The sequence below is a fragment of the Eublepharis macularius genome, chromosome 5 (genome assembly GCF_028583425.1).
Source record: "Eublepharis macularius isolate TG4126 chromosome 5, MPM_Emac_v1.0, whole genome shotgun sequence".
Classification (NCBI taxonomy): domain Eukaryota; kingdom Metazoa; phylum Chordata; class Lepidosauria; order Squamata; family Eublepharidae; genus Eublepharis; species Eublepharis macularius.
In genome coordinates, this window is record NC_072794.1 from 1,511,117 (window position 1) to 1,538,856 (window position 27,740).

At 48.7% G+C, this 27,740-nt stretch overlaps 1 protein-coding gene across 1 annotated transcript in view; it reads left to right on the forward strand.

Moving 5' to 3' along the window:
• PTPRS (protein tyrosine phosphatase receptor type S) overlaps positions 1-27,740 on the forward strand; it is a 251,796-nt gene that overhangs the window by 59,939 nt on the left and 164,117 nt on the right. The window contains exon 2 of the mRNA XM_054979906.1: positions 12,261-12,420. Coding sequence (XP_054835881.1) covers positions 12,336-12,420 — 85 coding nt within the window. The 5' untranslated portion in view covers positions 12,261-12,335. The remainder of the gene's footprint in view (positions 1-12,260; positions 12,421-27,740) is intronic.

Genomic DNA, 27,740 nt, shown 5'->3' on the forward strand with positions numbered 1-27,740 from the left:
GACTCTCTTGGGTTGTTTGGCCTCTACTACGGCTGTGGTTCCGTTCGCCAGGCTGTTCATGCGGCCATTACAAATGTGGTTTAATGCCAGTTTTTCTCCCAACTCTGATTCCCAGAACAAGCGTTTATCAGCCCCTCGACGGGTGGTGGCCTCGTTAGAATGGTGGTTGGCAGATGCGAATCTATTTAAGGGTGTGGAGTTTGGCTATCGTCAAACTCACTTGTCCATAACCACTGATGCTTCCCTGTTGGGTTGGGGAGCTCACTGTGAGGGTGCTTTTGCTCACGGCACATGGTCTCAGGCCGAACGCTCGGAACATATTAATCTCCTTGAGCTTAGGGCTATTTCAAATGCACTGATCTCCTTTTCAGATACCGTGCGCAACAAATCAGTGCAAGTGTTGACGGACAACACGACTGCAATGTTTTATGTCAACAAACAGGGTGGCACGGCATCGGCGACCCTTTGTACCGAGGCGATGAAGCTGTGGACTTGGGCCATACAGAACTCGGTTTGGCTGAGAGCGGTACACATCCCGGGGGTGGAGAATCTCCAAGCAGATCAGCTGAGCAGACTACACCGGGATGTTCACGAATGGTCTCTTCGGGACAAGTACCTCGTTCCGATCTTCTCGATGTGGGGTTTCCCGGAACTGGACCTCTTTGCCACACTGGACAATCGCAAGGCCCATCGCTATTGCTCCAGGGGGGGTCTAGGCCCCGGGTCCGATGGGGATGCATTTCAAGTCGAGTGGTCGGGTCCTCTGTGTTATGCATTTCCCCCATTCCCCCTGTTGGCCAGGGTTCTGAGCAAAATCCAAGGGGAGGGGGCGACGGTCATACTGATAGCCCCTTTTTGGCCGAGACAACCTTGGTTTCACACTCTCCTTCGATTGCAGTCGCAGTCGATCAGATTGCCACTCGTTCCAGACCTTCTGTCCTGGCACGGGGTTTTGCATCACGACATTCAACGACTCAAACTGACGGCGTGGCTGATAATTCACAATCGGGGTTTTCTGAAGCTGTAGCTCATGTTTTGTTGAATGCTAGACGCCTTTCCACGAGACAGTCCTATGCGTTCAAATGGGAACGCTTTTCTGGGTGGTGCCGCAGCCGGAATTTGGACCCTTTCTCTTCCTCTTTGCCTGAGGTTTTGGAATTCCTTTGGGAGATTAAATTAGGGGGTTTAGCCAATAGTTCTGTTAAAGTATATTTGGCAGCAATTTCGGCATTCCATCCTCCTATAGATAGGAAATCAGTCTTCTCACACTACACTTCGAAATTGTTTCTCAGAGGACTGAATAATTTGTACCCCCCTGTTCGGGCTATTGTCCCTCAGTGGTCTTTACCACTAGTATTGACTAGATTGATGTCTAAACCTTTTGAACCTCTAGCTACCTGTCCTTTACGCTACCTTACTTTGAAGGTGGCTTTCTTGGTGGCGATCACTTCAGCCAGAAGGGTGGGGGAATTGGCTGCGCTTTCGTCAGAACCCCCCTATTTGAAGTTTCATGCGGACAAGGTGGTCTTACGGACTAAAGTTGACTTTTTACCTAAAGTGGTGTCTCAGTTTCATTTGTCTCAGGACATTGCCTTACCTGTTTTTTTCCCGATGCAGTCTTCTGATGCGGAGAGGGCCCTCCATTCGTTGGACGTGCGCAGGGCTCTTCTCTTTTACTTGGATCGTACCAAGCCTTTTCGTTTGGATTCTAATTTGTTTGTCTGTTTTGCAGGACAAAAGAGGGGAAAGAAAGCGACATCTCAGTCTATTGCGAGATGGGTTGTTCAAACAGTTTTAACATGTTATGATTCTGCTCATTTACCTTGTCCTTTGGAGGTGCATGCCCATTCCACTAGGTCCTTGGCGTCATCTGCGGCTCTGCTGAGAGGTGTTCCTCTGCATGACATCTGTAGAGCGGCGACGTGGGCTTCAGCGGATACCTTTATCAAGCATTATGCGCTGGACGTTCTGGACCGGAAGGAGACTGCAGTGGGCACCGCAGTGTTGCATTCTATTTTTGAGTGACTTTACTGTGGCACCTCCACCCAGGTATTAAGCTTTATAATCTCCCATGTGGGACTGCACAGGAAGACCGTGGATGAAAAACAGGTTTCGCTTACCGTAACTGTTGTTCATCTAGGTCTTCCGTGCAGGCACACATGCCCTCCCTCCTTCCCCGCTGTATAGTATAATTGAGAGTAGTACGGCGGCGAAAGGGGAACTGAGGGTATGTGTGGGGCGCTCCGCCTTCTATAGTCCATTTAGGCGGGAAAATGGCCGCGCATGCGCGGTGGAAGGCGAGAGCGCCCCCTGGTGGCTTTGAGCTATAAAAATCTCCGGTATCGGCAGGCCTGCGCGTGCGCAGTCCCATGTGTGCCTGCACGGAAGACCTAGATGAACAACAGTTACGGTAAGCGAAACCTGTTTGAAAACCTCATCTGCTTATTAGAAAGTAGGCTGGCTGTGTTTACTCTTATTTCTCCGGTCTCCTTTTTCAATTTGAAGGCCTTGTGGTGTTTCTGTATACATGTTTTGCTTATATTCATTATGGGTTGCATAGCCTGTATCAGGTGCGCAAATAGCCATGGGACGCCTTGCTATTTTATTTATTTATGTTTTTAGTTACAAATAGGAGAAACTAATCCATCTGTGTAGTCCAAATGATTACACTGATACAGAGGGTCCTCAGAAGGTGGTCACTTGCAGTTAAAAATATGCAGAATGTCTTGGTGACTTGTATGCAGATAGTAGAGTATCTTCCCCAGGCAAAGGAAGCTTTACAAAATATTTCCCCCCCTCTTTTAGCTAGCAAATGATTGACATGGGTATTGGTTGGGCAGGGAAGATATTAAATCTTTCCTGTGGCCTAGTAACTTTTCTGAAGTTATTTGCATAGTTGAGCTTACTCCTGCATAGGCAGTTAATGTATCTGTTTCTCTATTTAAAAAAAGAAGACAGTGCCACAATATTGAAGTAATTAAAATAATAACTAATTGCAATACTTAAAGTAATAACTAAAGTATTGCAATAATCATATATACACACACACTCAAGTGTAACATGTCGTGATTCTACCCCCATGTCTTTATGCTCCCCAGGTAGCAGCAGTTGCAAGGCCTGCAATTTTTTGTCTTCGGCAGGCCAGGCAGCTTGCCCCCTACCTCTCCCCTCAGGACCTAGCTATGGTGATCCATGTAGGGTTGCCAGGTCCCCCTGGGTGGGAGGTCAGAGACCCGGCAACTACTTTTGGGGTTCCCTTCCAGGAAGTGACATCATCGTGCAGGCCAGGAGCGTTGCTGCACTCTGCAGTGACCCGATTTGGGCCGAATCCAGCCTGAATTGGGCCGCAGTGGCACGCAGGAGCCCACCACACTGCCTGGGAGCGCTCCCTGGGAGGGGTGTTCCCCCCTGCTGGCCAGGTAAGCAGGGGCAGGGGGTGGAGGGCGGGAGCGGAGGAATCCCCTGCCCCCAACGGAGGACTGGCATCCCTAGACCCATGCAATGGTCACCTCCAGACTGAACTGCTGTAACTTGCTCTCTGCAAGGCTGCCCTTGGGCCTGACCTGGAAATTGCATCTGGTCCAGAATGCAACGGCACGTCTGGGACACCGCTTAAGGCACATAACCATCCAGTGCTGTGCCCAGCTACACTGGCTTCCGGACGAGTTCCAGATCCGGTTCAAGGCTTCGGTTCTGACATTTAAAGCCTTTACCAACTGCAGTCAGCATACCTATGGGACCGTCTCTCCCAATATGTCCCTCGGAGAGTTCTGCATTCTGCCAAGCGGTTGCTGGGGGGTTCCAGCCCGAAGGACGTTCGCCTGGCTTTGATCAGGGCCGCATCCTCCTTGCCTGGGGCCAGCCTGGTGGGACGCTCTTCCGTTTGAGATCTGGGCCCCGCGAGGTCTGCTTCAGTTCCTGCAGGGCCTGTAAACAGAGCAGCTCCACTGGGCCTTTGGCTGAGGCGATTCATCCCTCCTGACTGCCCGTGTCACACCTGTCCCCGGCCCTGGGTATGGTTTAATCCGCCAGCTGCTTTATAGCATATTCAGCCTTTAACTGAATTTGATAGCAGACGTCTGTTTGTACTTATAATTGTTGATATTGATGGTTTTAAACAGGGCTCATTCTGAGGGCAAACGCGCAGGAACGCAGTTCCGGTAGTTCCCCAAAGAGGTCACATGTCAGGTGGCCCCGCCCACCTGACTCTCGGCCATTTGGAGCCCGTTTCGGCCTGGATTGGGGCCGAAACGGCCCGGATCAAGCTCTGACGGGTAGTGGATCACTCTCCTGCTCGGCAGTGTCCTGATCCTGACCATTTGGGGCCCCTTTTCAGCCATTTTCAGCCCTTTTTTGCCATTTTGGGCCCAATTTTGTCCCTGAATGGCCAGGATTGGGTCCAAAACAGCCAGGATAGGTGCTGTCAGGGGGTGTGGCATATGCAAATCAGTTATGCTAATGACACTTCTGGTGATGTCAAAGGGTGTGGCATGTGCTAATGAGTTATGCTAATGAGTCCCTCCAGCTCTTTTTCTACAAAATGACCCTGGTTTTAAACATTATTTTAATGTAAATTGTTTTAATGGAAACTATGCTTTTAGTGTCATTGTGACCCGCCTTGAGCCTGCTTGTGGGGAGGGCGGGATATAAGTCTGATAAAGGAAAGGAAAGGAAATTCATAGTGACACATCATTCTCACAACAGCCCTATGCAGCGGTTGCGGCGGAGTTTGTCAGAGTGGGGATTTGAGATGAGGTCTCCCAGATCCCAGCCCCCCCTGCGGCCCCATTTCAGCATTGCTTTGGCCCCACGGGGCCAGAAAGGCCGATTCCCCTGCAGTGTGTTCTTGGCTCCAAATGCAGGCCTGTGGTGGGGCTGGAAACCCATCAGAGGCTGATCTTGAAGTCTCTGTACAATTAGAATTGGCCACGGCAGGAGGGCCCTTTGAGGGTGGCAGAAGGATCTCAAAAGCCACACGTGGATCAGGGAGCCACTCAGGGCCTAACTAAATGCGACACTTATTAGCAAACTGGGTTGGCGTTCCCTCCCTTTAGTCAGGCAGCAGCTGCTGGAAACTAGTTTCCCAACCACATCAAGGGCCCTGATTCAGAGCTAAACCGGACGAGATGAATTACACGAGGACGCTTAAGAGAAGGGAGACGCAATGTTAGCCGGGAAGTGTTGTTTGAATTTCACCTCTCTCTCTACAGAGCTGGCAAAGATCGTTCCTCTGAGGGTTTGTTAATAATTGACAGAGCCTTTGTGAAGGCAAAGAGGAAATTAACAAACCCTCTGAGGAGCAATCTTTGCCAGCTCTGTAGAGAGGGGTGAGATTCAAACTACGTTTCCCAGCGAACATTGCGTCTCCCTTCACTTGAGTGTCCTCGTGTAATTCGTCTCGTCTGGTTTAGCTCTCAGACTGAGACCTGTTGCATCGGAAAAGGGACTGTAGCCTCCCACCCTCATTGAGGGCTGCATGTGCAGCCCCCCAGCAAGGAAAATAACTCCCCCCCCCCAGGGCTCTTTGAGGGCCAGGGACACAGTGCAGGCTGCGCCTTCTCCCTCTGTGCCATGGTGCCCCTCTGAATCAGGCCCTGTGGTACTTGGGGACGGTGAATCCGGTTGGGGGAACCCTGACCGGACTCAGTAAAACAGAAATTCTTACTTGGCAAAGACTAGCCTGTCAAGATGAGGCCTAATAGAGCCCCATTCCTGCAGCAGTAGTCTTCTCCAGGCCAAGATTTAAATTAGTTATAGAGAACTATGTAGTCATTTCTACCCCCATTTTCCTTCTGAATCATCATATTAGATATTAATCCTACCATTTTAATATTTTGATATGCCAGACTGCACATAAATAAGGCTTTCAGGTTGGAACGCTTGCTCCTTCATTAAAAAAAAAGAAACCTAAAACCCACACTTAGAAAATTAGCATGTCAAGGCAAAGGCTAGGCTAGATTCTCCAAGCTACTTTTCTACATGCAGGGATCTTTGGGAGCACGGTGAACTATTTCTGTATAATGAGCATATAGCTTGACCCCTTGAATCTTCCCTCTCACCCTAAAACGTTATTTCCTTTCCCCATGGCTCCCAAGAAGGCGTCTAAGACTCCAAGCATCAGATCAAATCTTGCTCTGCCCTCAGGGGGCTCTCCAGATCCAGGCTAAATCAGGCACCTGCTGAAGCCCCCTGCCTGGCCAAGGCCCCCTGCTTGCTGCAGTCTCCTTTCCCAGAACGAGAGAGGCCCAGGGGGGTGGGCCTGGTCATACTCTGCGCCTCCTCCAGGATCGGCCAAGAGGTCCCCATAGCATCCTGGTGATTCTTCCTTGCTCCTCTGTGACCCACAGAAATGGATGGGCTGGAAGGGCTGCAGTTTGGGGGGGGGGAGTGGGAAAAATTGAACCCTTGGGGCAGGAATGTGGCCCTGATTTGGAGGGGGAGAAGGGAACTGCAGTGGAGGAGTCCAGTGGGCCCTGAAAGTCTGCAGCTACTAGGGCCTCCAGAGCCAACGAGCCACTCCACCGGGAATGTCACCCAGATTGTTGCACCTTCCTCAGTTTCCCTGCTGTCCTTTCCAGCAGCCACCACCTCTGCCCAGCAGGAGTGAACATGACACGTGTGCCTTGCCGCTCAGCAGATCCCTAAGCTCAGCAGTACCTTTTCATCTGATGGATGATTCAGGGGATTGAAGTTGACGCCACCTAATGCCTCTGCTGGCATCTCCATCAAGACCGGGGCGGGGGGGGGGGGGTCGGTGCTCGTGCAGGAGCCAACGTGTCGCCCCTCTTCCTCACCCCCTGCACCAGCTTTCTCTGTCTAGCGTTGCTGGGGAGCTGTTGTGGCCAGAAATTAACCAACAATGTTTTCAATCACTCTTTTTTTAAAGTCTCGAGTCTTAAATAAGAAAGCAACCCAGAAATAGAAATGTCAGGAGCGGACCATGTAAGTGGAGCACGTAAATTTCTTCTAGAGCCAGAGGTCAGCTGTTTCTGCTAAAGATAAGTTGTCCTGAGACAAAGATTTTTCCAGGGGAATTCTTTTCTCCTTTCCTATCATAGATTAGCAATAAAAAGTCTTTCAGCCCATAAGCCACAATGGCTGAACAGAACCTGCCTGCAGGTTCAGCTGTAGTCTGCCTATGAATAGCAGGTTTGTTTGCCTTCCTGATTTGCTTGTGGGTGCCCTTGAAGTTTTAGGCTGGCCACTGCTGGGATTCGCGTGCGGGACTCCTCAGCCTGACCCAGCAAGGATCTTCTGTTCAAGGGGAGTAGACATCTTTCATCCTCTGCTTAATGATGTTTGCTCAATGGAACATCCCTATTTAGAGGCAGTCTACGTCAGAATAGCAGGTGCTGGAAAGAAAGGAAGTCCCTGATTATTAGGAAGATGGACAAGATGCAGTTTTTGTCTGATAGCCTTTTTTTAACAAAACCCTCCCCACACACACATACAGAGTTTACGTTAGTTTCTTGTGTGAAAATACCCTTCTGAGTTCCCCGTGCACTTCAGCCCCTTGCTCCATTTCCATATCATAATGGAGAAGAGAAGAATCAATCCCAGCGGCATCCAGTTGCCACTTCTTAGCAGTATGCCAAACCGGGTGTGTGTGCAGCTAGGAGTTGGCAGTGGGATGCTGCTGGGCCACGTCTTTATCTGGGGGCGCTGCTGTTTGGCCCCTCAGTCACTGGGCGGCACGAGCGTCGTCTTTGGGAGTAATTGCTCGTGAGCCCCGTTAGAGCTGTTCGTGGCTCTCCTCTCATCCAGTTGACCCTGCAAGGTGGGCTCAGCTGAGAGGGAGTGACTGGCCCGGTGGGACTTTGAAACAAGCTCTCTCTAGTCCCACTCTGGTACTCCAGCTGCCTGGGATGACCATTCTGGCCTGCCCTCTAAGGCTGCTGTAGTTGCAGCAGGACCCTGGGGGTGGAGTGCCTTGACCACTGGAAGTGTTTGAGAAACTGTAAGCAGATGATAATATTGGCCACACACAATACACATCTAACTTTTGGTTGTGGGGAGGTGGGAGTTCTGTGTTGTCAGAAATGCTGTGGGGAGAGGAGCAGGGCTTAGTTCCTCTAAAGCAAGGGTCTGGTGGTTGCGTCCTTCATGGAAGCCTTTGGTGTGATTCCTGCCTTTCGAATGTTTTTGATTGTCCCGAGAAGAAGCCTTGCTCCTTAATTCTCGGGGGCGGGGAGCAGGCTGCCCTTGCTCCGTGTGGAGGGAACATGGCCTTCTTCACATCTTCAGCAGTTCTCCAGGTCTCTTTCTTTTAAGATGTGGCCAGAGATCTGAAGAGAAGCAAATGTGTAGGTCAGGAAGGGCAGACTGCAGACTCAAAGCCTTCCATTGTTGGCCACTAACGGCAAGAGATCACCTCTTGCCCCCTGCCTGGATGTGTTGGGTAAGAGATGCTCAGAAGTCAGTTTGCTGCCTGTGAAGTGCAGTGTTTCGCTGGCATTTGAAGGAGTTGCTCTGAGGACTAGAAGTGTGTTGTTACTTTTTTATAGTTATTTTTGGGTGTCCCTGAAGAAAGACAAACCCTTGCCGCCTTGGTTGAATTCTGGGGTGCAGCTTCAGCAGTGCCTGCTGTTGGGGGTCCCATGGGACTGTGGACCCCCAGAACCTGGGAGCGGGAGAAGAATTTTTGCTGCCGGTAGCCTGAGTGGGGGCTTGAGACGGAAGCTTTGACTATGGTAGATTTGATTTAAATCACTTATCAGCGAGACTCCATTTAAATCCTGGTTTTCTACATAAAGACTCATTCTTGCTGGCTGTTATAACCTTAATATTTGCAACCCAGATGAAAGTTTCTTTTTTAGTACAATAACTTCCCAGGTTAGTTTTATAGTAACATCAGAAAACTTAGGATTGTTTGGTTATTTACCATTTGAAATAGATGATTATGAAATCATTGCGAGGTGAACCGTCTCCAGTTTAATAGGTTAATCATTCATATTTGGACAACTTTTCTGCAGTACTTTATTGGAAGGAGAAAAATAATAGTTAACAATAACAGTAACCATTTAAATTGTTTTATTTAACTACACCAATAACATTAAATAGCATATGTATTCTTGTATTCACTTATGAATCTATGTTTGCTAAATAACATGGTTAAACAAAAATATTCCCAAACAGGGTCTCTTTTACAGCCTGCTGTCATTATAGGTTTTCTCATCGAGGGAGAGAATAATATGATAAATCTCAGGCTGCGCTCACAAAGACCTCGAGACTTCTGGAGTCTTCTGCTCAGAAAGTTTCACTTTCATTTGCGCTGCTTGCCCCTTCCTCCTCACACTTCGCTCTTAACATCTCTGCCTTATCCAGATCTATTCCACCCCAAACAGTTTTCTATTCATTGAACTCCTTGAAAGCTAGCACTTAAGGGGTGATGTGGTGTACATAAATTTGCAGAGGAACAATAGGAGGTCTCTTTCTCAACTCTCTGTTTGTTTGAAAACATGTTTGCTGTTAAGAAGAGGCATGTTATCCCTGCAGACACCAATTCACAATCTGGAGAACTGCAAAACCAAGCAGCTGTGATGATGGTATCTTCTAGACAAAAAAATTACCCCAAATAATCTTACAGAATCCTCTGGGAAAGCATGACGTTGGGACCGGAAAGAATGAATTAAGGGAATTCATTTACCAAAGTTTTTAAACATTACATCAAGTCTAGATACATGATTAAAAATTAATCATTATTTCATGATGAAAAACCTTTGGGCTATAATGTATCTTAAACAGAGAACTTTCTTTAGATAGATTTTTCCTCAAAAAGCATTTTAGCAAATAAAATCCCATTTAAATCAAAACAATTCAATTTAAATTTTAAAAATCTGATTTTTTGATTTTAAAAAAATCATTTATTGCTAGTAGGGTCCCCAGGTCCCTATACCCTCCCGGTGGGAAGTGAGGGACCCAAGACTTACCCATTGCGGCATCCGCTTGTGTGTGCAAAGCACACACACACACACTCCCAGAGAGGTGTGATGATGACCCCACTTTTGGGAAGTGATGTTATCCTGCCAGCCGTGGGCCTGTCCTCGCTGTATGGACGTGGCTAATTCCAGCCTGTTTGGGGCCAGATTGGGTCCAACAAAGCGCTGGAGGGCACCGACTGCCAGCACAACAACATCCCTTCAGGAAGTGACGTCGTTGCAGCTTCTCTCAGGACTGCACCCGGTGCATGCTTTCCTGGGTTGCCTGCCGGTGGCGGGAGATCGCCAGGCGGGTTGCCACCTCCCATGGATTGCTGGCAATCAGCGGGCAACCCAGTAAACCCCTGGGAGATTGCCTGCCATCAGCCCGCCTAATTGTTACCCACCTTAGCTTGGACTGGTGCCACCAATTAAAACTTCTAGAAACGTTCCTTGTTGGCCAAGGGTACTCTGGAAGGGATATATACTCACGCGCTTTAGGAGTGGGAGAAAAGGTTTATCCTGCTCATTTTCTCCACCCCACACATAATAATCTTATACAGGGCTTTTTTTCAGCAGGAACACAGTGGGATGGAGTTCCGGAACCTCTTGAAAATGGTCACATGGCCGGTGGCCCCGCCCCCTGATCTCCAGACAGAGGGGAGTTTAGATTGCTGGCGCGGAGGGCAATCTGAACTCCCCTCTGTCTGGAGATCAGGGGGCGGGGCCACCAGCCATGTGACCATTTTCTCCAAGGGCAACCCACTGAGTCCCACCACCGCTTTTCCCAGGAAAAAAGCCCTGATCTTATAAACCTCAGTCATCTCCCCATCATCTTTTCTCTGAACTACAAAGTCCCAAACTCTTTAGTGTTTGGTTGCTTTCTGCACCCCTTTCAAGTCCTCAAAGACAGCGTTGTGTAGTGGGTAGAGTGTCTGACTAGGGAGACTCAGGTTTGAGTCCCCATTGCCATGGAAGCACACTGGGTGACCTTAGGCCTGTCACATACTCTCAGCCTAACCTACCTCATAGGGTGGTTGTGCGGATAAAATGGAGGTGAGAAGAATTATGTGATCAATTCTGCATCTCCATTGGGGAGAAAGGTGGGGTATGAATGAAGTGAGATAAGTAAATAAAGATGGTAGTTGATCTTTTCAATGTTCCTAGCCAGTCTCCTACTTTTGAGTAGGCTCCAGCTGGCATTTTATGGACACATGGTGGGCACATAATGATGCCACAACCTTGGTACCACCTTTATGAGCTTCAGAACCTTCATCTGTTCCAAAAGCATTTTAATGAGATTTTGTCCATTATTTTACGGGCCTCAGAATGTTGGGTGCAGGTCCCGCGTGGGCTCCTCCATCTCAGCGAGGAAAGAGAAGATGGAGTTTATTGGAGGGGGGATACAGCCGAGGCTTGGCTTGGGCTAATCCAGAGGCTATGTACCACCGGCCCGTGGAAGGGGTCAACATTGCTCTCTGTTTTCTTTTTGGTGTGAGGTAACGGTACTGCAGTCTGGCCTCCCAGGACTCAGCTATCACTCTTGCCTAAGGGTCAGACAAGGACATCAGCCCAGGAGATCTGTGAGCGGATCTTCCCAGTGGTTTTGAAGGGGAATAGCAGCTGTGCCCTGGTTCTGGACCGGGTCTGGGGTGCAGGCAGTGGACCAGTGGGGTTGACCCTTCTTCCTACGCAGTGTGCCTCTCAAAAGAGAGGCACAGCTCAGCCCCTGCTGTTAGCCCAGGTAACAAAAGACAAGCGGAGGTGAGGGGGCAGGCAGCCTTCGTGTTCTGGGACTAACAACAGTTGAGGAGGGTAGTTTCGAATGGTTAAGCCTCGTGGGAAGGGAGGGGGGGAAGCTTAGCAGTAAGTATTGATTTAACTCTTTATATGGTGCCTTTCCTTGTCTCCCAAGGCAGCTGTTAAGTTTCCTTTTCCCCAACAGCATGAGTTCAGTCCCCACCGGTGTGATCTCCCTCTCATTTTTGAAAGGGGAGACCTGCTAAGACCGCTGGGGATCTTCCCTATTTTGGCCCAGTCCCAGTGTCCCTGTCCGGCCCCCTCGGCTTCGTTGGGGCGGGTGCTGCACCCTCTTGGTACTGTGGCTTGTGGTTGATTTCCTTTGAGCAGGTTTCAGTCTTCTTTTTGTAGTCAAGGCGCTTGGAGTCTCAAGTAAGATCATAGAGTAGATGGGGGGTAGGCAGAGTAAGGCATAGAGGAGGCTCTGCCATCTACACACCCGGCTTGTGGGGCTCTGGCCAAGATGAGTCTCCAGCTTTCCACGCACACCCCTTCCCCAGCTGTACCCCATTTAACCACCCAATTGTGTGTCTCTTTCTGCAGGTGTTGACACCAATCCGGAGGCGCTGTGAGTTTTGCTGAACTGGGGGGGTGACCCAGCCTCTGCCCACCTTCAGCATGAATCCCGGCCCTGGGATGTCCTTGCTGGTGCCGCCTTTGGTCAACTTCGTTGCCTGGCTGTTGATGGGCTGTGCTGCGGAAAGTAAGTTCAGTGATGAATATTTTCTCCTTCGCCCCCTCCTCCCAGTTTCTTGTTTGGTGGCAGAGTTTGGTGGTGTGTGTGTGTACTTTCTGGAATAAGAGACCTTCTGGGAAACAGCTTCCTGATTGGAAAGAGATGATAAGAATAGTGATTCACGCTTAGATGCAACAGACAACCTCTTTTGAGGGTGGGTGATTCTGCTGGACCTCTTAATCAAATGGTTGAGCAGCTCTGTTGTGCATGATGCAGAGACCAGGCAGACTCTACCGCTTTCAGCAAAGGTAGATTGAAAGGAGGCAAGCCTACAGCAGTGACTCATGCAGAGATGCACCTGGCAGCCTCCTTTGAGGGTGGCTGCTTGCACTTAGACTGTGATTAACCTTATTGCTCATACCTCATATAGGGCAGAACAGAATTGTCTACCACCAAGACAGGCTTATTGAAACTAAGCATATTCATAGCACTGACTCATACAGAGACACATTAGACATCCCCCTCTTAGGACAGATAATTCTGCTTCTTCTTGGCATTGAGAAAGATTGTGCAGTGTAACCACACCCAGTGCAGAGAGATCAAATTTGCTTCACACTCAGATGGCGAATTGGGGTAGTAACCCAGACAGAGAAACAGTACTGACAATTCATTGATGAGTAATCCTTCAGTGTCTCTGGGTCACTCAGTCATATTTGATGTGATCACAAGGTAAAAATACCCATTTCTGGAAGGCTGACTGGAAAGGCCTTGACAGGGAATCAGGCAGGGATGCAGCAGGCACACTCTGCACAGACATTCTGGGCTTGTGGGAACCTTTCAGCTCAAGAAATTTCTCGTGGCACGGCTGCCTGTCTACTCAACTGCTCTGACCCAGTGCAGCGCGACTTCTGGCACATTTGAATTCCACCCGGAATGTTGTGATGAATCGCCTTCTCCGTGGGTGAACCAAGGCCGCTGCCCCTGGGTTTTGGGACGCAACATGTGGATTTGCTACTTGATGGAAAGGGGCGAGACGGCCGAAGGTTGGATCAGAGCCATGCAGGATACCTTGTGAGTCATCTGCTGGTGACGGAAATGGCAACTCCACGGCTCTTGCTGGGTGCTTGTTGTGTTTGAGTGTCACGTTCATTGAAGCAAGGTCAGATTGGCTAGTGTCTGTGTGGTGTCTTCCCAGCTTTCTTTGAATTTATGATGCTTGACTTGATGGCTTCAGTCATCTCAAGCTGCTTCTTCATTATCCTGCTCAGAGAGTGACCTCTGTTTGGGCAGGAGAAGCAAGGAGAGGCTGCTGGGTTGCAACAGGCGGCTGCTTTCCCCTCCCAAGCTGAGACTCTGTGAGCCCGGACGCCTGGCTGGACCTGATAATGAAGCATTACTTGGCAGGTAAAACCTGAAGCAATTGAGATGAAAGAGCTGGGTAATCTGAGGCAATTCTGAACTGGCAGAGTTGGCCAGGGCATTTTGCAGCAGCTTATAAATAACTGTTTGAATGGTAAGAACCAGTTCTAGGATGCCAAGGAAGAATTTGTAAACTGGAAGAGAAGCTGGCTATTTTTCAGCCCCCCAGAGATATGGGGGGGATCACATTGGCTGGAATGTGTGTTTGTGGACTAGAAACTTCACTCAAGTTTATGGGCAAATCTAGGCTTTGCAATTCCATAAATTTCATCAGCTCCTTTCTAATTCCTTTTAGGAATCTAGAAAGAACCAATTCTTAATACTTACTGTTTGTTACATTAGTGTCCCACCTTTCCTTCAAAGATCTCAGTGTGGTATGTGTTCCTGCTCCCAACAACCCTGCAAGGTAGTCTAGGCAGAGAGAGAGTGACTGACCCAAAATCACCCGACTGACTTTGTGCCTGAACTTGTTCTTTGGGCCTGGCTCACATTAGTCCTGGACCAGTGCTCTGTCTGTTGTGCCACTCTGCTCCCCTGTCCCATTTGCGATGGCACCCTGCCGCATTTCTCAGCTCCATTTCTAGCTGTCTGTTTAGAATGGCTTAGCGGAACCCCCCCCCCATGCCTCTTCCCTCCCTCTCTTTTTCCTCCCAAGGACTCGGAATGAAGTTTATGATGTGTCACCTTGATGAAATTAAATCAAACGGCACTGATGTCATGCAGCACGCGCGCGCACACACACACTGCTATTTAAATGAATCAAACGGGGATGAGAGGACGGGGCGGAGTCAGGCAAAGGGATTCGATGGCTCCTTAGCCCCACTTCGCTGCACCCTCTAAACTTAATTTCTGAAATTGAGGGGGGTGCCATCAAGCCACCCCCTTAATCCCAGAGGAATGGAGACTGGCCTTGATATCTTGAAAGGATGGCACTCCGCATGTGCTCAGGAACACTCTCTGCTCACACATTCCAGGGCTGCACTCCAGAAGTTTATTTATTTATTTACCTCCCCAAACCCCAATGCATCATAACCTCATTCTTATTCTTGTTTTCACTTGGAAGGCCAAGATGGAGGATGGTCTAAGTTTGAGTTTATGAACTGCAGATCCTGAGGTTGTAATTAATGGACAGTGTTGTGTGAACTTCCAAAGCTGCCAGCTGATGGTTTGTACCGAGGGACAGGGCAAGGTGTAAATAAAATGAAAATAAATCTCCACTTGACAGGTGCTGAAGGTGTTCTGTGGGGTTGTGACAGGGGGCCATCCAGGGGCAGGTGTTGTGGTCTGAGGCTGTATCTTAGATGTCTGCCTTTAATATCCCATACCACAAGAGTCTGGTTTGAATCCCACTACTGCCCCCAAGCTCAGCAGGTGGCCCTGTGTAAGCCACTTCTCTCAGCCCCAGTTGTATTGTGGGGATAATGATAACACTGGCTTTGTTCCCTGCTCTGAGTGGGGCACTAATCTGTCTAGCAGAGGGCTATATATATGCGGTTGTGTATGGGAAAAGCTGTTTCCCCTTTGTACACTGGAGTCCGCTTTGTTTAGGGTCTGGATTTCACTCAACCACCTCTCAACAGGCTCTAGTAATAGTAAAGTGGGGAGAATTGGAGGGTCTTGAGGAGGGGGCATGCTCGTGGCCCTCCAGAAGAAATCTGACCAGTTGGAAACAGGACGCAGGGCCAGATGCACCCTTTGACTGGTCCCGTGGGGCTCTTCTCAGCAAATCCTGAGGTTTGAGTTAGAGTGCTGGTTTAAAGCCAGCTGTTTTGCCGAGTGATACATGTGGAGGGGAGCAAGTTTAAAACAAAAAGCAAAATGTATATTTGCATGCAGGCACATGTGCAAGAATAAAATGAATATGCATTTGGTGGGGGCCACCATAGTTCAAGAGTCTAAAAAAAGTTTTTTCCCCCTTCTTTTCCATCGTTCCCCCAAACCTCTAATTGACTGGAGAGCAGAACATCAAGAAGAGAGAGTGAGTGAAATGGCGGGAGCAATTTGAATAATTTATTGTCCTTTGAAGTTGGGAGAGAAATCTCAGCTGCCTTGGGGAGTAATTTCTCCCCATTCTAAAAGGGTTTTCTCCTCCTTTTAAGCTCATCCAGAAGATGGTCTCCTTTTTTTTTTTTTTTGCGTTTTCTGCATAATTAATGAAACCAGCACTCTGACTTTAAAAAAACAACCAAAAATCCTCCCCCTCTCTCTCCCAAACCTTAGAGAATAGGGAAAGAGGGGCAGGGTCTCAGCGGGGAAGATGCTAAAGATAGTGATGGGCAAGGCCCCCCCCCAATGTCCATTTTGAAACATATCCCTTAAAATAGATCAATTTATTTGAGAGGACGTCTGCTGACTGTCTGAAAGCCGCCAGAATTTTTAAATGGGTTCGTTCTAAATCAGGGAGGCCTCTAATCACACCTCCGTTGATGTTGGTGCAGCAGGGCTCACATCGGAGCTCTGACGGTGTCACCTTCCCAGCGTGGAAATGGGGCATTTAATTCCTACCATGTTCCATGGCACCAGCTCCTGCTTTGTGCCACACACTATTTATTTATTGACTCACTTCATTTATACCCTGCCTCTCTCCCCTGTGAGGATCCAAAGCAGCTTACATCATTCTCCTCACCCCCCACTTTATCCTCACAACAGCCCTGTGAAGTAGGTTAGGCTGAGAGCATGTGACTGGCTCAAGGTCACCCCATGAGCTTTGATTTCTAATATATTTATCAATTACTTCATAGTCCACCTTTCTCACCAAGACTCAAGGCAGATTACGGGAGATTAAACAGTGCAGTCAGACAGCATCCAAGAGCCAGTGAACAATGCAATAGGACTAGAACTAGAGAACAATGTGAAATGGTTAGAAGGAATACCGATGCATGTTAAGAATTGACTTGGATTGAACCAGCAGGTAAAAGGATTGGCTTGTGAAGAAGCGGTGCAAAACGGGTTGTTTTAAAGGCTGGTGCACCCATTGCCAACTTGCCTGGAGCACTTCTCCCCGTGGACTCTTCTTGATGGGCTTCTGCTTAAAGAAAGAACAAAAATTGGACATATAATATCAATTTTTCTATGAACTTTGATACTTACCTTTTGACAAACATTGATTTGGATTGAATTTGGATTAATTGTGGTACTGACCAATTTAGAGACATTTACAATTTGGGGTATTTTTGAATTACAAGGAATAGATACATGAGATTCTTTGATGTATATGATATGTTTAATGAACTTCTTTACGATTTTTGCACTTGCACTTTAAAAAAATTTTAAATTTATCTAGCTCTCTTAGGACCTTGTGTCCCCTTGGGTTTTCTAGACAAAAATGAGTTCACCTGGAGAAAATGGTGGCTTTAAAGGGCGGACCGTATGGCATTATACACTGCTGAGGTCCCTCCCCTCCCCAAACCCCGCCCTCTCCAGGCTCCAACCCCCAGGCATTTCCCACCCTGGAGCTGGCAGCCCTGCTCTCGCAAGAAGCAGAGGGTGTTCATGACGGTACATCCTGGGAAGGTGACAGTCGTCACATGTGATGCCTCAGCTACTCTTGTTTCGTTAACTGGCCCCTCCAAGACCTGTAGGTGTCCCTTTAAAGAGAGGGGAGAAGGAGAAGGAAATTGGCCTTTACTAGATAAAGAGAGAACTGTGATTGTCATCCTCTGTGTTGGCTCACAGTGTTTTTCTTTGGGTGAAGGTAAACCCCAGTTCCTGTGGGCAGTGGCCCAAGGAAGGCCAGCTGCTTTCTTAATGGCTTGGTCGCCTTTCCTGGAGTTGTTGGAGGTTCCCGATATACTGCAGGCCTGGAAATAAGTCTTGATTTTTCACACGTGAGGAGCGGTGATCGGTTTGGCACGTCTCGCTCTGATCTGTAATCCACCCCCTTCAGTAGTAATTAAGAGTATCCAGGGCTTTTTTTCTGGGGAAAGAGCTGGTGGAACTCAGTGGGTTGCCCTCGGAGAAAATGGTCACATGGCTGGTGGCCCCGCCCCCTGATCTCCAGACAGAGGGGAGTTGAGATTGCCCTACGCGCCGCCAAGTGGCATGGAGGGCAATCTCAACTCCCCTCTGTCTGGAGATCAGGGGGCGGGGCCACCAGCCATGTGACCATTTTCAAGAGGTTCCGGAACTCCGTTCCACTGAGTTCCAGCTGAAAAAAAGCCCTGAGAGTATCATTGTGATGTTTGTCTCGGTTGAGGCTTCCGGGGATGCCGATTCCTCCCCTCCCCTTTGTGAGTTATTGGAGCTGCCTCTTTTAAGGCTCTCTTTTCCCCTTTGGTTATTTATTCCCCCCTGTCCTTTTGACTCGCAAGCCTCTTGCAGCAGAGAAGGGCGGAGCAGTCAGCCCACTGCTGTGACGTTCTCCTGCTTGGGAATATAATTTTTAAAAAATGTCTCCACCCTCACACCAAGCCTGCTGCTCCCTATTGAACTTTGTGATGTGGTGGAGCTCAGCATTGGCACTTGATGGCAATTTTGGTGGCTGCAGCTGGTGATGGTCGAGCAGCCTCAGTATGGACCCTGGCAGAGGCTTGACCGTACTCACCTCTGACCCCGTAGGCCTGCCGTCTGCTTGGAAACAGGCCAGATCGGACTCAGCAGGCTGTACTTCTAAGCAAGCGAGCCTGGAAAGGGTCGCCTTCCTAGCCTGCAGTCCTTTGCACATTTACTGGGGAGTAAGTTCCATTGAAATCAGTTGGGTTTACTTCTGATTGGACACACACAAGAACTGGAATTGCAAGTGTTGGCTGATCCATTATTTGAATGGGGGACACTTCGGTTGACAGCCAGTGATTAAACGAATACAATATTCTTTCTGCATCTTGTAGATAACAGATGGCTTTGTTTGCTTCATGCTGAGACGTCCTTGTTAGTGGTTTCGAAATGTAGTTTTCTCTGTTGATTCTGGGGAAAGTATAAAGTATACATGAATTTTGAAGATACACCAGAGTTTTGAGGTTTCCCAGAAGAATTTCTAACAAAAGTCCGGCACCAGTGAGGCAGGGAGGACTCAAGAAAGTCAAGAGGAGGAGTCAAGGCAGGCTTGATGGGAGGAAAGCAGAGCAGAATTGGACTTGGGTTCAGTAGCTACCAGGGCTGGGGGTACCAGTGCCAACCCTTGACTGGCTGAACATGAGGCTTCAGGAGTGATACCTGACCAGTGTGGGGGGCGGGGGGGGGGGGAGCATGCATTCTATGGTTTCCATCTGCGCACCCCAAGCCTTTGGGGTGATTTCCTGTTCTGGCTGGGAGGGGCCACCCTAGGAAGGAAGCAGAAATAGCTTGGCTCTGGGGCTCCCTTCAGGTCTCATCGACCCCTCTGAAGATGTTGCCAGGAAGGGGTGTGTGTGGGGGTGTGTGTGCGTGCGCGCGCGCGCACATATGTGCTTGTTGGTGTGTCTGTAGATATTGGGATCCTGGAAGGTCATTTTGCCCAGGCCAGCTCTGTTGTCATGCAGCCATCTTTCCTTCTGGGAACCAGTAGCAGTTTGTGCTAAATGTTAGTTTTCTCACATGTTTCTTCGCAAAAGCATCTGTACCAAAGTTCTCCACGTTTATTTAATGGATGAATGGATTGATTGGACCTGTGAAAGGGCAGGCGACTGACCAGCTAGATTTTATTTTATCAGCTGACAGTTGTTCTTGATGATTAGAGGTGGCTGGTGGAGGGTATGGGAACTTCCTTTTGGGAGTCCTCTGCACAGTTGTATATGTGGGTTCCAAAGATACCAGAATGTTCCAGATCTGTAGCTAAAAATCAGTGATCACATTTCCTCCCCTAAACATGAAACATAAGATGTAGTAGATTCACTAATGTGTTCAATCAGCCTAAAAACATGCAAACACATGGGGAAATGATGTGGGTCAAGACTAGAGATGGGCACAAACTGAAATATGAACCAAAGTTTGTCACGAACCAGGCCGGTTCGTGGTTCAAGAACCGGCAGTTCTTCAGAGCCCATTTCTGACGAACTGTGATGAAGTGTAGGCCAGTTCATTTTTTGGTTCATCACTGCAGACAGCCTGGCGCCAATCAATTAGTTTCCTAGGCAACCGAGGATGGGCTTTCTGCAGTAGAGGTGTGCACCTAGCTGCTTTTCAGCTGATGGGAGGGGGATCCCCCATCAGCTGAAAAAAGCTGCCGGCTTTTGAAAGCAGCAACACTTTTCTTGCATGAAGCCTTGGTGCAGTTTCAGGCTTTCAGGGCTTTACAATTCATGTCATACTTTAAAAAAAAAAAAGAAAACCTTTGAGCAGATGTTGTAACGTTGCAATGTTGGAAACTCCCCCCCCCCCATATTTGCTGATTGGGCTGTCCCCTGCCCACTGGAAAGCCAAGAAACATGCCTGGGGGTGGGGAGGGAAAAGCAGCCATTTAACTCTTTCCTGGTTTTTAAAGCCAGGAAGAATGTGCAGTAATGTTAATGTTACTATGTTACAATGTTACAACATTACAACCCATTCATGCCTTTGAAAAAATAATAGTGTGTGTGCATACTCTAAAGGAGGAAGGGAAAAGCAGCCATTTAACCCTTCCCAGCTTTTTAAGCCAGCAGGGAATAAGCAGCAACATTAGGAGTCGTTCCGGGCTTTGAAAAAAAATAATAAGAGAGTGCGTGCATACTCAGGAGGAAGGAAGCCAACGGAGACCCTTATGACCCTTGCCTCGCTTTAGCTCCCAGGAAAAAGGACAGTGGCGGGTGTTTGAAAGCAGCAACATTTTTCTTGCCACGCATCCCATCAGCTTCAATGGATGCCTCTGAGTTCTTGGATTTGGGGAGAGGGAGAAAAAGTCCTCTGTCTACTCTCTCTACCCTGTGCATAATTTTCGAAACCTCTCTCTTTTCTAAACTGGAAAGTCAGAGTCTTCAGCCTCTCCTCATAGGAAAATTGTTCCAACCCCTCATCCTCTTGGTCATCCTCTTCTGTACTTTCCCCAGCTCTGCAATGGCCTTTCTGAGATCCGGCATCCAGAACCACCCACAGTATTCCAAATGAGGCTGCAACATAGATCTATACAGGGCTGTTATAATATTAGCCATTCTGTTTTCAATCCCCAGCCTAGTGTTTGTATTTTCACTGCTGTAGGCCACTGAGTTCACTCTTTCTTTGAGCCATCCGCTACGACCCCAAGGTCTCTTTTACTCTCAAGTCTCAGCAAGTTCAGTCCACTATTAGCATATACTTGAAAATGGGATTTTTTTGTACCTGTGTGCATCACCTTCGTTCCTGGAGCCTCAGCACCTGATCCGTGGAGCAGCTCTTTGTGTTGCTTGGTAACTTTCCCCCTCGTCCCCCAAAGCAACTTCACAATTTGAAATTGGAGTGGCATTTTAGTGTTCGCATCCCACGTAAACCTTGGCTGAGCATAGTTTGGCCCATGGGTTTCTTTCACAATGCTGACTGCAGACACTGGGGAAGAGTGTTTATTTGTGTTTATTTTAAAACATGTATTATGAACTGTGTGGCAGGCTCTGTTCTGTGCCTGCTGATTGTGTTTTCTATAACTACTGTGGACGCAAGTATTATTTTAGCCACCTTCCTTCTGGATGAAAGGAGAGTTTGTTTGTACTGACAGTTTTTGGGGAGCCTGGAAAGGTGTAGAGAAACAACACAAATCCTCCATCCTGAACCTGTCTGAGGCTGTCTGTTGTGTGCTGGGCTGCAGGTGAGGAAATAACACAGAACAGCAAATAAGTCACTTTGTTGGGTAGGTGATTGCATTGGAGCAGCTGGATCAGACATGCCCCTTGGTAGTTATTTTAAGATATACCGAGGGTGATATACCACTGACAGCCTGTCAGGATGGTGCTGGTGTTTCAGCCTAATCTACCTCACTAGGTTGTTTTGAGGGTAAAATGAAGGAGGCATAACCAACAAAATTTGTTGTAGGGTATGGGCTTTTGTGAGCCACAGCTCACTTTTTCAGATATGGCTAGAAAGTGAGTCCATTTGTCCTTACATCTTAGAGAGTGGCGTGATTACACAAGCCGAACAATAATAGCCAGTGAATGACAATGGCAGGCCTGATTGAATAGGGTGGGGTGTGCAGAGGGGTGGTGGGTGTGGAGAAATCAGCATTGGTAATGAGACAGGAAGCCTAGGTCTCAATTCAGTCCAGGTGGATGCGTTGTCTTGAGCTTCATTATCAGTTGCAATTCAGCAGTGTCTCTTTCTAATCTCCCTTTGAAATTCCTCTGCTGCAGAACTGCTACTTTTAGTTCAGCAACTGAACGTCCTGGAAGGTTAAAATGTTCCCCCCACTGATTTTTGAATGTTTTGGTTTCTGATGTCGGACTTGTATCCATTAATTCTTTGTCAAAGGGACTGGCCAGTTTGTCCAGTGTAGAGAGCAGAGGGACATTGCTGACACGTGATGGCGTAAATCTCATTGGAGGATGAGCAGGAGTCTGAACCTGCGATGGTACGGCTGATGTTGTTGGGTCCACTGATGGTGTTGTTCGGATCTATATGAGAGCAAAGTTGGCATCTTGGTTTGTTGCAGGCCTTGGTCCCAGAGTCTGTTAGTGTTAAGCAGTTTGTCATTGTGGGTGAGTAGTTGTGTCAGGGTGTCCCTGGCTGTCATCCTGGCCTTTCCAATCATCTTTCTCACTATATCAGGGGGATACTGTAGTGGCAAAAATGCCTGCTGCAGATCCTCCAAGTGGCTGCCTCTGTCTGAGGGGTTGGAGCAGGTGCAGCTATAGCACAGGGGCTGGCTACACACACTGGACTGCTTGATGTGGCCGAAGTGGTGGCTTGAGGCATGTAGATAGGCTTGCAGGTCTGTTGGTTTCAGGTATAATGTGGTACTTATGTGTCCCTTGTGTTTCCGTACTGTGGTATCCATACTGTGATGGTACCAAGGCCTGCAACAAACCAAGAAGCCAACTTTGCTCTCATATAGATCCAAGCAACATCATCAGTGGATCGAGCAACATCAGCCATACCATCTCTGGTTCATACCCCGCTAGGGATGCCAGACCCCTGGCGGGGGCGAGAGATCCCCACCCCTGCTCCCCACACCCCGCCCCCCACTTACCTAACCAGAGGGGGGGGCACACCTTCCCAGTGTGCTCCCCCGTGGCGTTGTGCGCTGTCGCATGCAGCAGCCGCTGGGATCAAGCCCGTTTTGGCCTGGATCGGGGCTGCTGCAAGTGCAGGAGCGCTCCTGTGCTCCGCAGGGACTCAAAACAGGCCCGATCCGTGGCAAAACAGGCCAGTTTTCGGGCACTGCAGAGCACAGGAGCGCTCCTGTGTGCCGCAGCACCTCAAAACAGGCCCGTTTTGGCATGGATCGGGCCCGTTTTGAGTCCCTGCAGAGCCTGAGTGCTCTCCCACGGGGTGCGCAATGACGTCACACCCAAAGTGACGTCGTCATGCTTGTGGGGGGGCGCACGCACTTTGCGCGCACGAACCCCCCTCTCCCCCAAGGTAAGTGCCCGGCCCCTGTCCTCCACTGGGAGGTTGAGGGGGCCTGGCAACCCTATGCCCCACCCTATTCAATCACACCTGCCTTTGTCATTCACCGGCTATTATCATTCAGCTTCTGTAATCCCTCCACTCTCCAAGATATGAGGACAGATGGACTCACATTCTAGTTGTTATCTGAAGAAGTGAGCTGTGGCTCAGGAAAGCTCCTACCCTACCACAAATTTTGTTAGTCTTATAGGTGCTACTGGACTCTTGCTCTTTTCTACTGCTACAGACAGACTAACAGGGCTGCCCATCTTGGTCTATCTCTTTGGGGAAAGGGTGGGATATTAATGTAGGAAATAAATACATTTTTCTGGGCCCAACTTTTAGCAGATTCTCCATCAATCTCGTCCCGTAACACAGGCATGAAAAACATCTATTTTGTCTACTGAAAAGATATCTATAAACCCAAAACAACCCAAGTCAGACCTCTGGGAATCTGTACATTTGGCCTAGTCCAGTGGGGTGTAGTGGTTAGGCTAATACACGGGCATTCGGGTTTAGTGTATCGTATCTGATGCTCTGAGTTCCTTGAAGCGGCAGTGCAGTAAGAATGTGCTAGAAAGAGGTTAAGGCCCATGTTTTGCACACCTACATAATAACTGAAGAGGTGCGTTCAACCCAAGTGCTTCATGGAAACCGCTCCCTTGGAGGAAGGGCAAAATAAAAATGATTGATTCTTCTCCCATGCAATTGATAATAATACTATCATAATAACATTCAATTTATATACCACCCTTCTGGACGACTTAATGGCCACTCAGAGTGGTTTACAAAGTATGCCATTATTATCCCCACAACAACAACACACCCTGTGAGGTGGGTGGGGCTGAGAGAGCTCCAGAGAGCCGTGACTAGCCCAAGGTCACCCAGCTGGCTTCTAGTGGAGGAGGGGGGAATTTCTCTAGACTAGAGCAGAGTTGATTGCCCCTAACTCTCTCATGTTTGTAGCCAGTTTAGTTTAGTTTAGCTGATTTTAGTTTAGTTTAGTTTAGTATATATACAGAAACCTCAGATGGTTGGTTACACATTCCTGCTCCCAACATACTAAGGAGGAGGGAGACAGACAGACAAGATATAATCGGATACTGGAGGCTGGTGGGAGGCTCGATGATCGTCCTGGCGCCAGCCTCAGCCGTATGCCTTGCAGGCCCGCCGAAATGATACAAGATCATGGCGGGCCCAGGTGTCTTCAGACAGAGAGTTCCACCAGGTTGGGGCCAGGACCGAAAAGGCCCTGGCCCTGGTTGAGGCCAAACGAGCCTCCCTAGGGCCAGGGACCACCAGTAAGTTCTTACCCACTGAATGAAGCGCTCTCCGGGGCACATATGGGGAGAGATGGTCCCTCAGGTATTCTGGTCCCAGTCCGTTTAGGGCTTTAAAGGTTAAAACGAACACCTTGGAACGGATCTGGAATTCCATGGGGAGCCAGTGAAGCTGCTGTAGGATTGGTGTAATATGTGTCCTGTATGGAACACCCATCAGGGCACGAGCAGCAGCGTTCCGGACCTGTTGTAGTCTCCGGGTCAGACCCAAGGGAAGCCCTGCGTAGAGCGAGTTACAGTAGTCCAGCCTGGAGGTGGCCTGGAGGTGACCTTTCTCCAGGGTGAGCAGAGTTTCCCCCTTCTGTTTTCACAACAGCTCTATGAGGTAGGCTAAGCTGAGACCGAGATCAACCAGCCCAAGGGTCATCATGGCAGAGCAGGCATTTGAACCTGGTCTCCCAGCTCTCATCTGACACTCTAATCACAACACTTCCACTGCTGTACCTTACCGAGGCCCAAACTCCAAAAGTTAAACATAATTTTTATTACATTGATTGGTGTCTCTCATATCATCAAGGGTTGCAAATTTAACCTCACCTGTTGAGTATTCTCTTACACTCAGTTGCAAGGATATAGCTGCCTTGTATAGAGCCAGGCTGTCGGTCCATCTAGTTCAATATTGGCACTTGGGGAATTTTTGTTGCTTTGATCAGATGCCTCTATGGCTGGGTTAGCCCATCCCGTGGCTCATTCAGTTATTTCTTGGCTTCAGCAAAAAGTCCCCACTTTTGTTTGCTTAGTATTAATTTTTCCAATAATGTTGCCTTAGTAATAGATAACTGCAAAAACCAATAGGTGGTATACCTTCAGGATGCTGCCTTCTGCATGGAGCGTGCAGAGCTCTGAGTCCATCTGCAAGCCTCATAAGAAGTGGCCTTGAAATCTCCAAGACGATGCCCTCCCCCTCATGCCTGAGTCTGAGAATAGAACCTTTCCAAATTGCTCTGCGCCACAGTGGATAAAATCTAGGTGGGTGAAGCCAACAGAACAGATCAAAAGCTGATGCTCACCTCCCTTGTCATGAGCTCTTGTTCAGTTCGATGTGGCAGCCACGTTGAATCTTGTGACGGGAACAGAACATGCTCAGGGGCGGAAGGAGGGTCAAGGTTTGGGAGGGAAGGTGTAGCAGCCGTCAAGCTGGCTTGTAATTGCAGAGCCCCAAAGAAGGCTTTGTGGACCTTTTCTTGAAGGTGGGGCGGGGGGTGGGGAGCTGCATGTTCTTGGCAGCCCAAGAGCCCATGCACACGTTGGGTCCTTAGGTTGTCCTTCAGGGAGGAGATTGCAGGAGATGGGCAGCTTGGCACAAAGGGATGGCTTTTCATTTCAGCCAGATGGAGGGTTAGAAAATGATAGATGCTCAGTTGGGAAGCTTTCCTGCTTACAAGGAAAGATCCTCCCGTAAACATTCTGGTGGGATTTTAGTTCAGAAGAGAGAGGCAGGTTATAGGTGCATGGAGCATGAGAGGGCTTTGTAAAATTGTGGCGTCCCCTTGGTCAGAGCTTTAGCTAGCCACGTGCTCACATGGAAATACACACACACACACACACACACACACACACACACACCGCTTTTGCCAAATATCCATGGATGGGGAGGCAAATGGTGGCATCCCAGGTGGTGGATTGCTTTAAGGCGCCCCTGCCTCTTGCCAATGTGGTGGTTTGAGTGTTGAGCTAGGAGTGAGGAGTGGTGGTCTTGGAGAGTGCCATCCAGTCATGGCTGACATACGGTGACCTCTGGTGGGGTTTTCATGGCACGAGACTAACCAAGGTGGTTTGCCATGGCCGTTACTGCTGACACAAACATTTTTAGTTAAGACTACACTTTCTACACTGCAAGAGGATTAAAAATCTATCTTGTACATCTCCCCGCCCCCCCCCCCACTGTCCCTCCAAAGTGCTCAGGGCAGCATAAATGGTTCCCCCCTCCTCTTGTATTTCATGCTCACAACAACCCTGTGAGGTAAACTACAAGAGACAGGAACTGGTCCCAGGCTACTCTGTAAGCTTTCATGGCTGAGAGGGGATTTGTACCCAGGTTGCCCTGACCTGGATAGCCCAGGCAAACCTGATCTCATCAGATTTGGGAAGCTATGCGCGGTTGGCCTTGGTTAGTAATTGGATGGGAGACCTCCAAGGAAAACCAGGGTTGCAGAGGCAGGCAATGGCAGACCACTTCTGTGAGTCTCTTGCCCTGAAAACCCCACCAGAGGTCACCAGAGGGGGCCATCTTCCAGGCTAATCTTGTTACTAGGGTTCTGACCCTGTTTCACTATCCGCTTCTCGATCTTGTCAAGACTTGGACTTAGTTTGGACATTTTTTTCCTTTTTACAATTGGCGGCTTTCTGCAATAAGAATTCTAGATGGGAGAGAATCTGCACTCCTTGGCCAGGGAGCTCCTACTCACACTACACAGTCGTCCAGCTTTAGAGCCCTTAATGATTCATGCACCACAGTTGGTTTTCCTCCCAACTATGAACCCAGATTAAATGGACTGACTCCCAGGGACAAGGGGCTTATCCTAGCCTATTTAAACCTTGTTCCTACTAACCGGGAGGGTGGTCAAGGGGGGAAATGAACTTGGCAGAACTTAAATCTGTGGTTCAGCTGGTGTTTGCAGAACATAGGGGAAAGAAGGTTTTAAGGAACCAAACTGAGCCAGCTGGTCAAGTATTTTAATTTTGCTCCTCGACCGGGATAATTGCTAACCCTATTCAATAACACTAGGCAGCTTGGTGGCTAATTTTCAAAGTTAGGCGGCTTGGCGGCTGATTTTAAAGTTTATTAGAGAGGCCTGTCCTAACCTCTAAACAACTGAAGGAAGCCTACCCTGACTTCTGACAGCTGGTTTTTAGTTTCTGTGAAGGAATGGGCTGGGGGTAAGCCCGTCCTGACTTCCAGCCCACCCACAGATAGCCCCAGAACAAAGATGAGCTCTCAAGGGTGACTCCGTGCTGCCCACTGTGCAATCCACTGAGACTCACGGTCTTGTAACAGATGGAATGGAGGGGCGTCTTGACAACACAGACCAGAATGGTGAAAAGGGGAAAAGTTCCCAACCAAAAATACAAATGCTAAAGAGTCAAGCGTAAAAGAACTACACTCACACAATCACACCCATTCTCAAG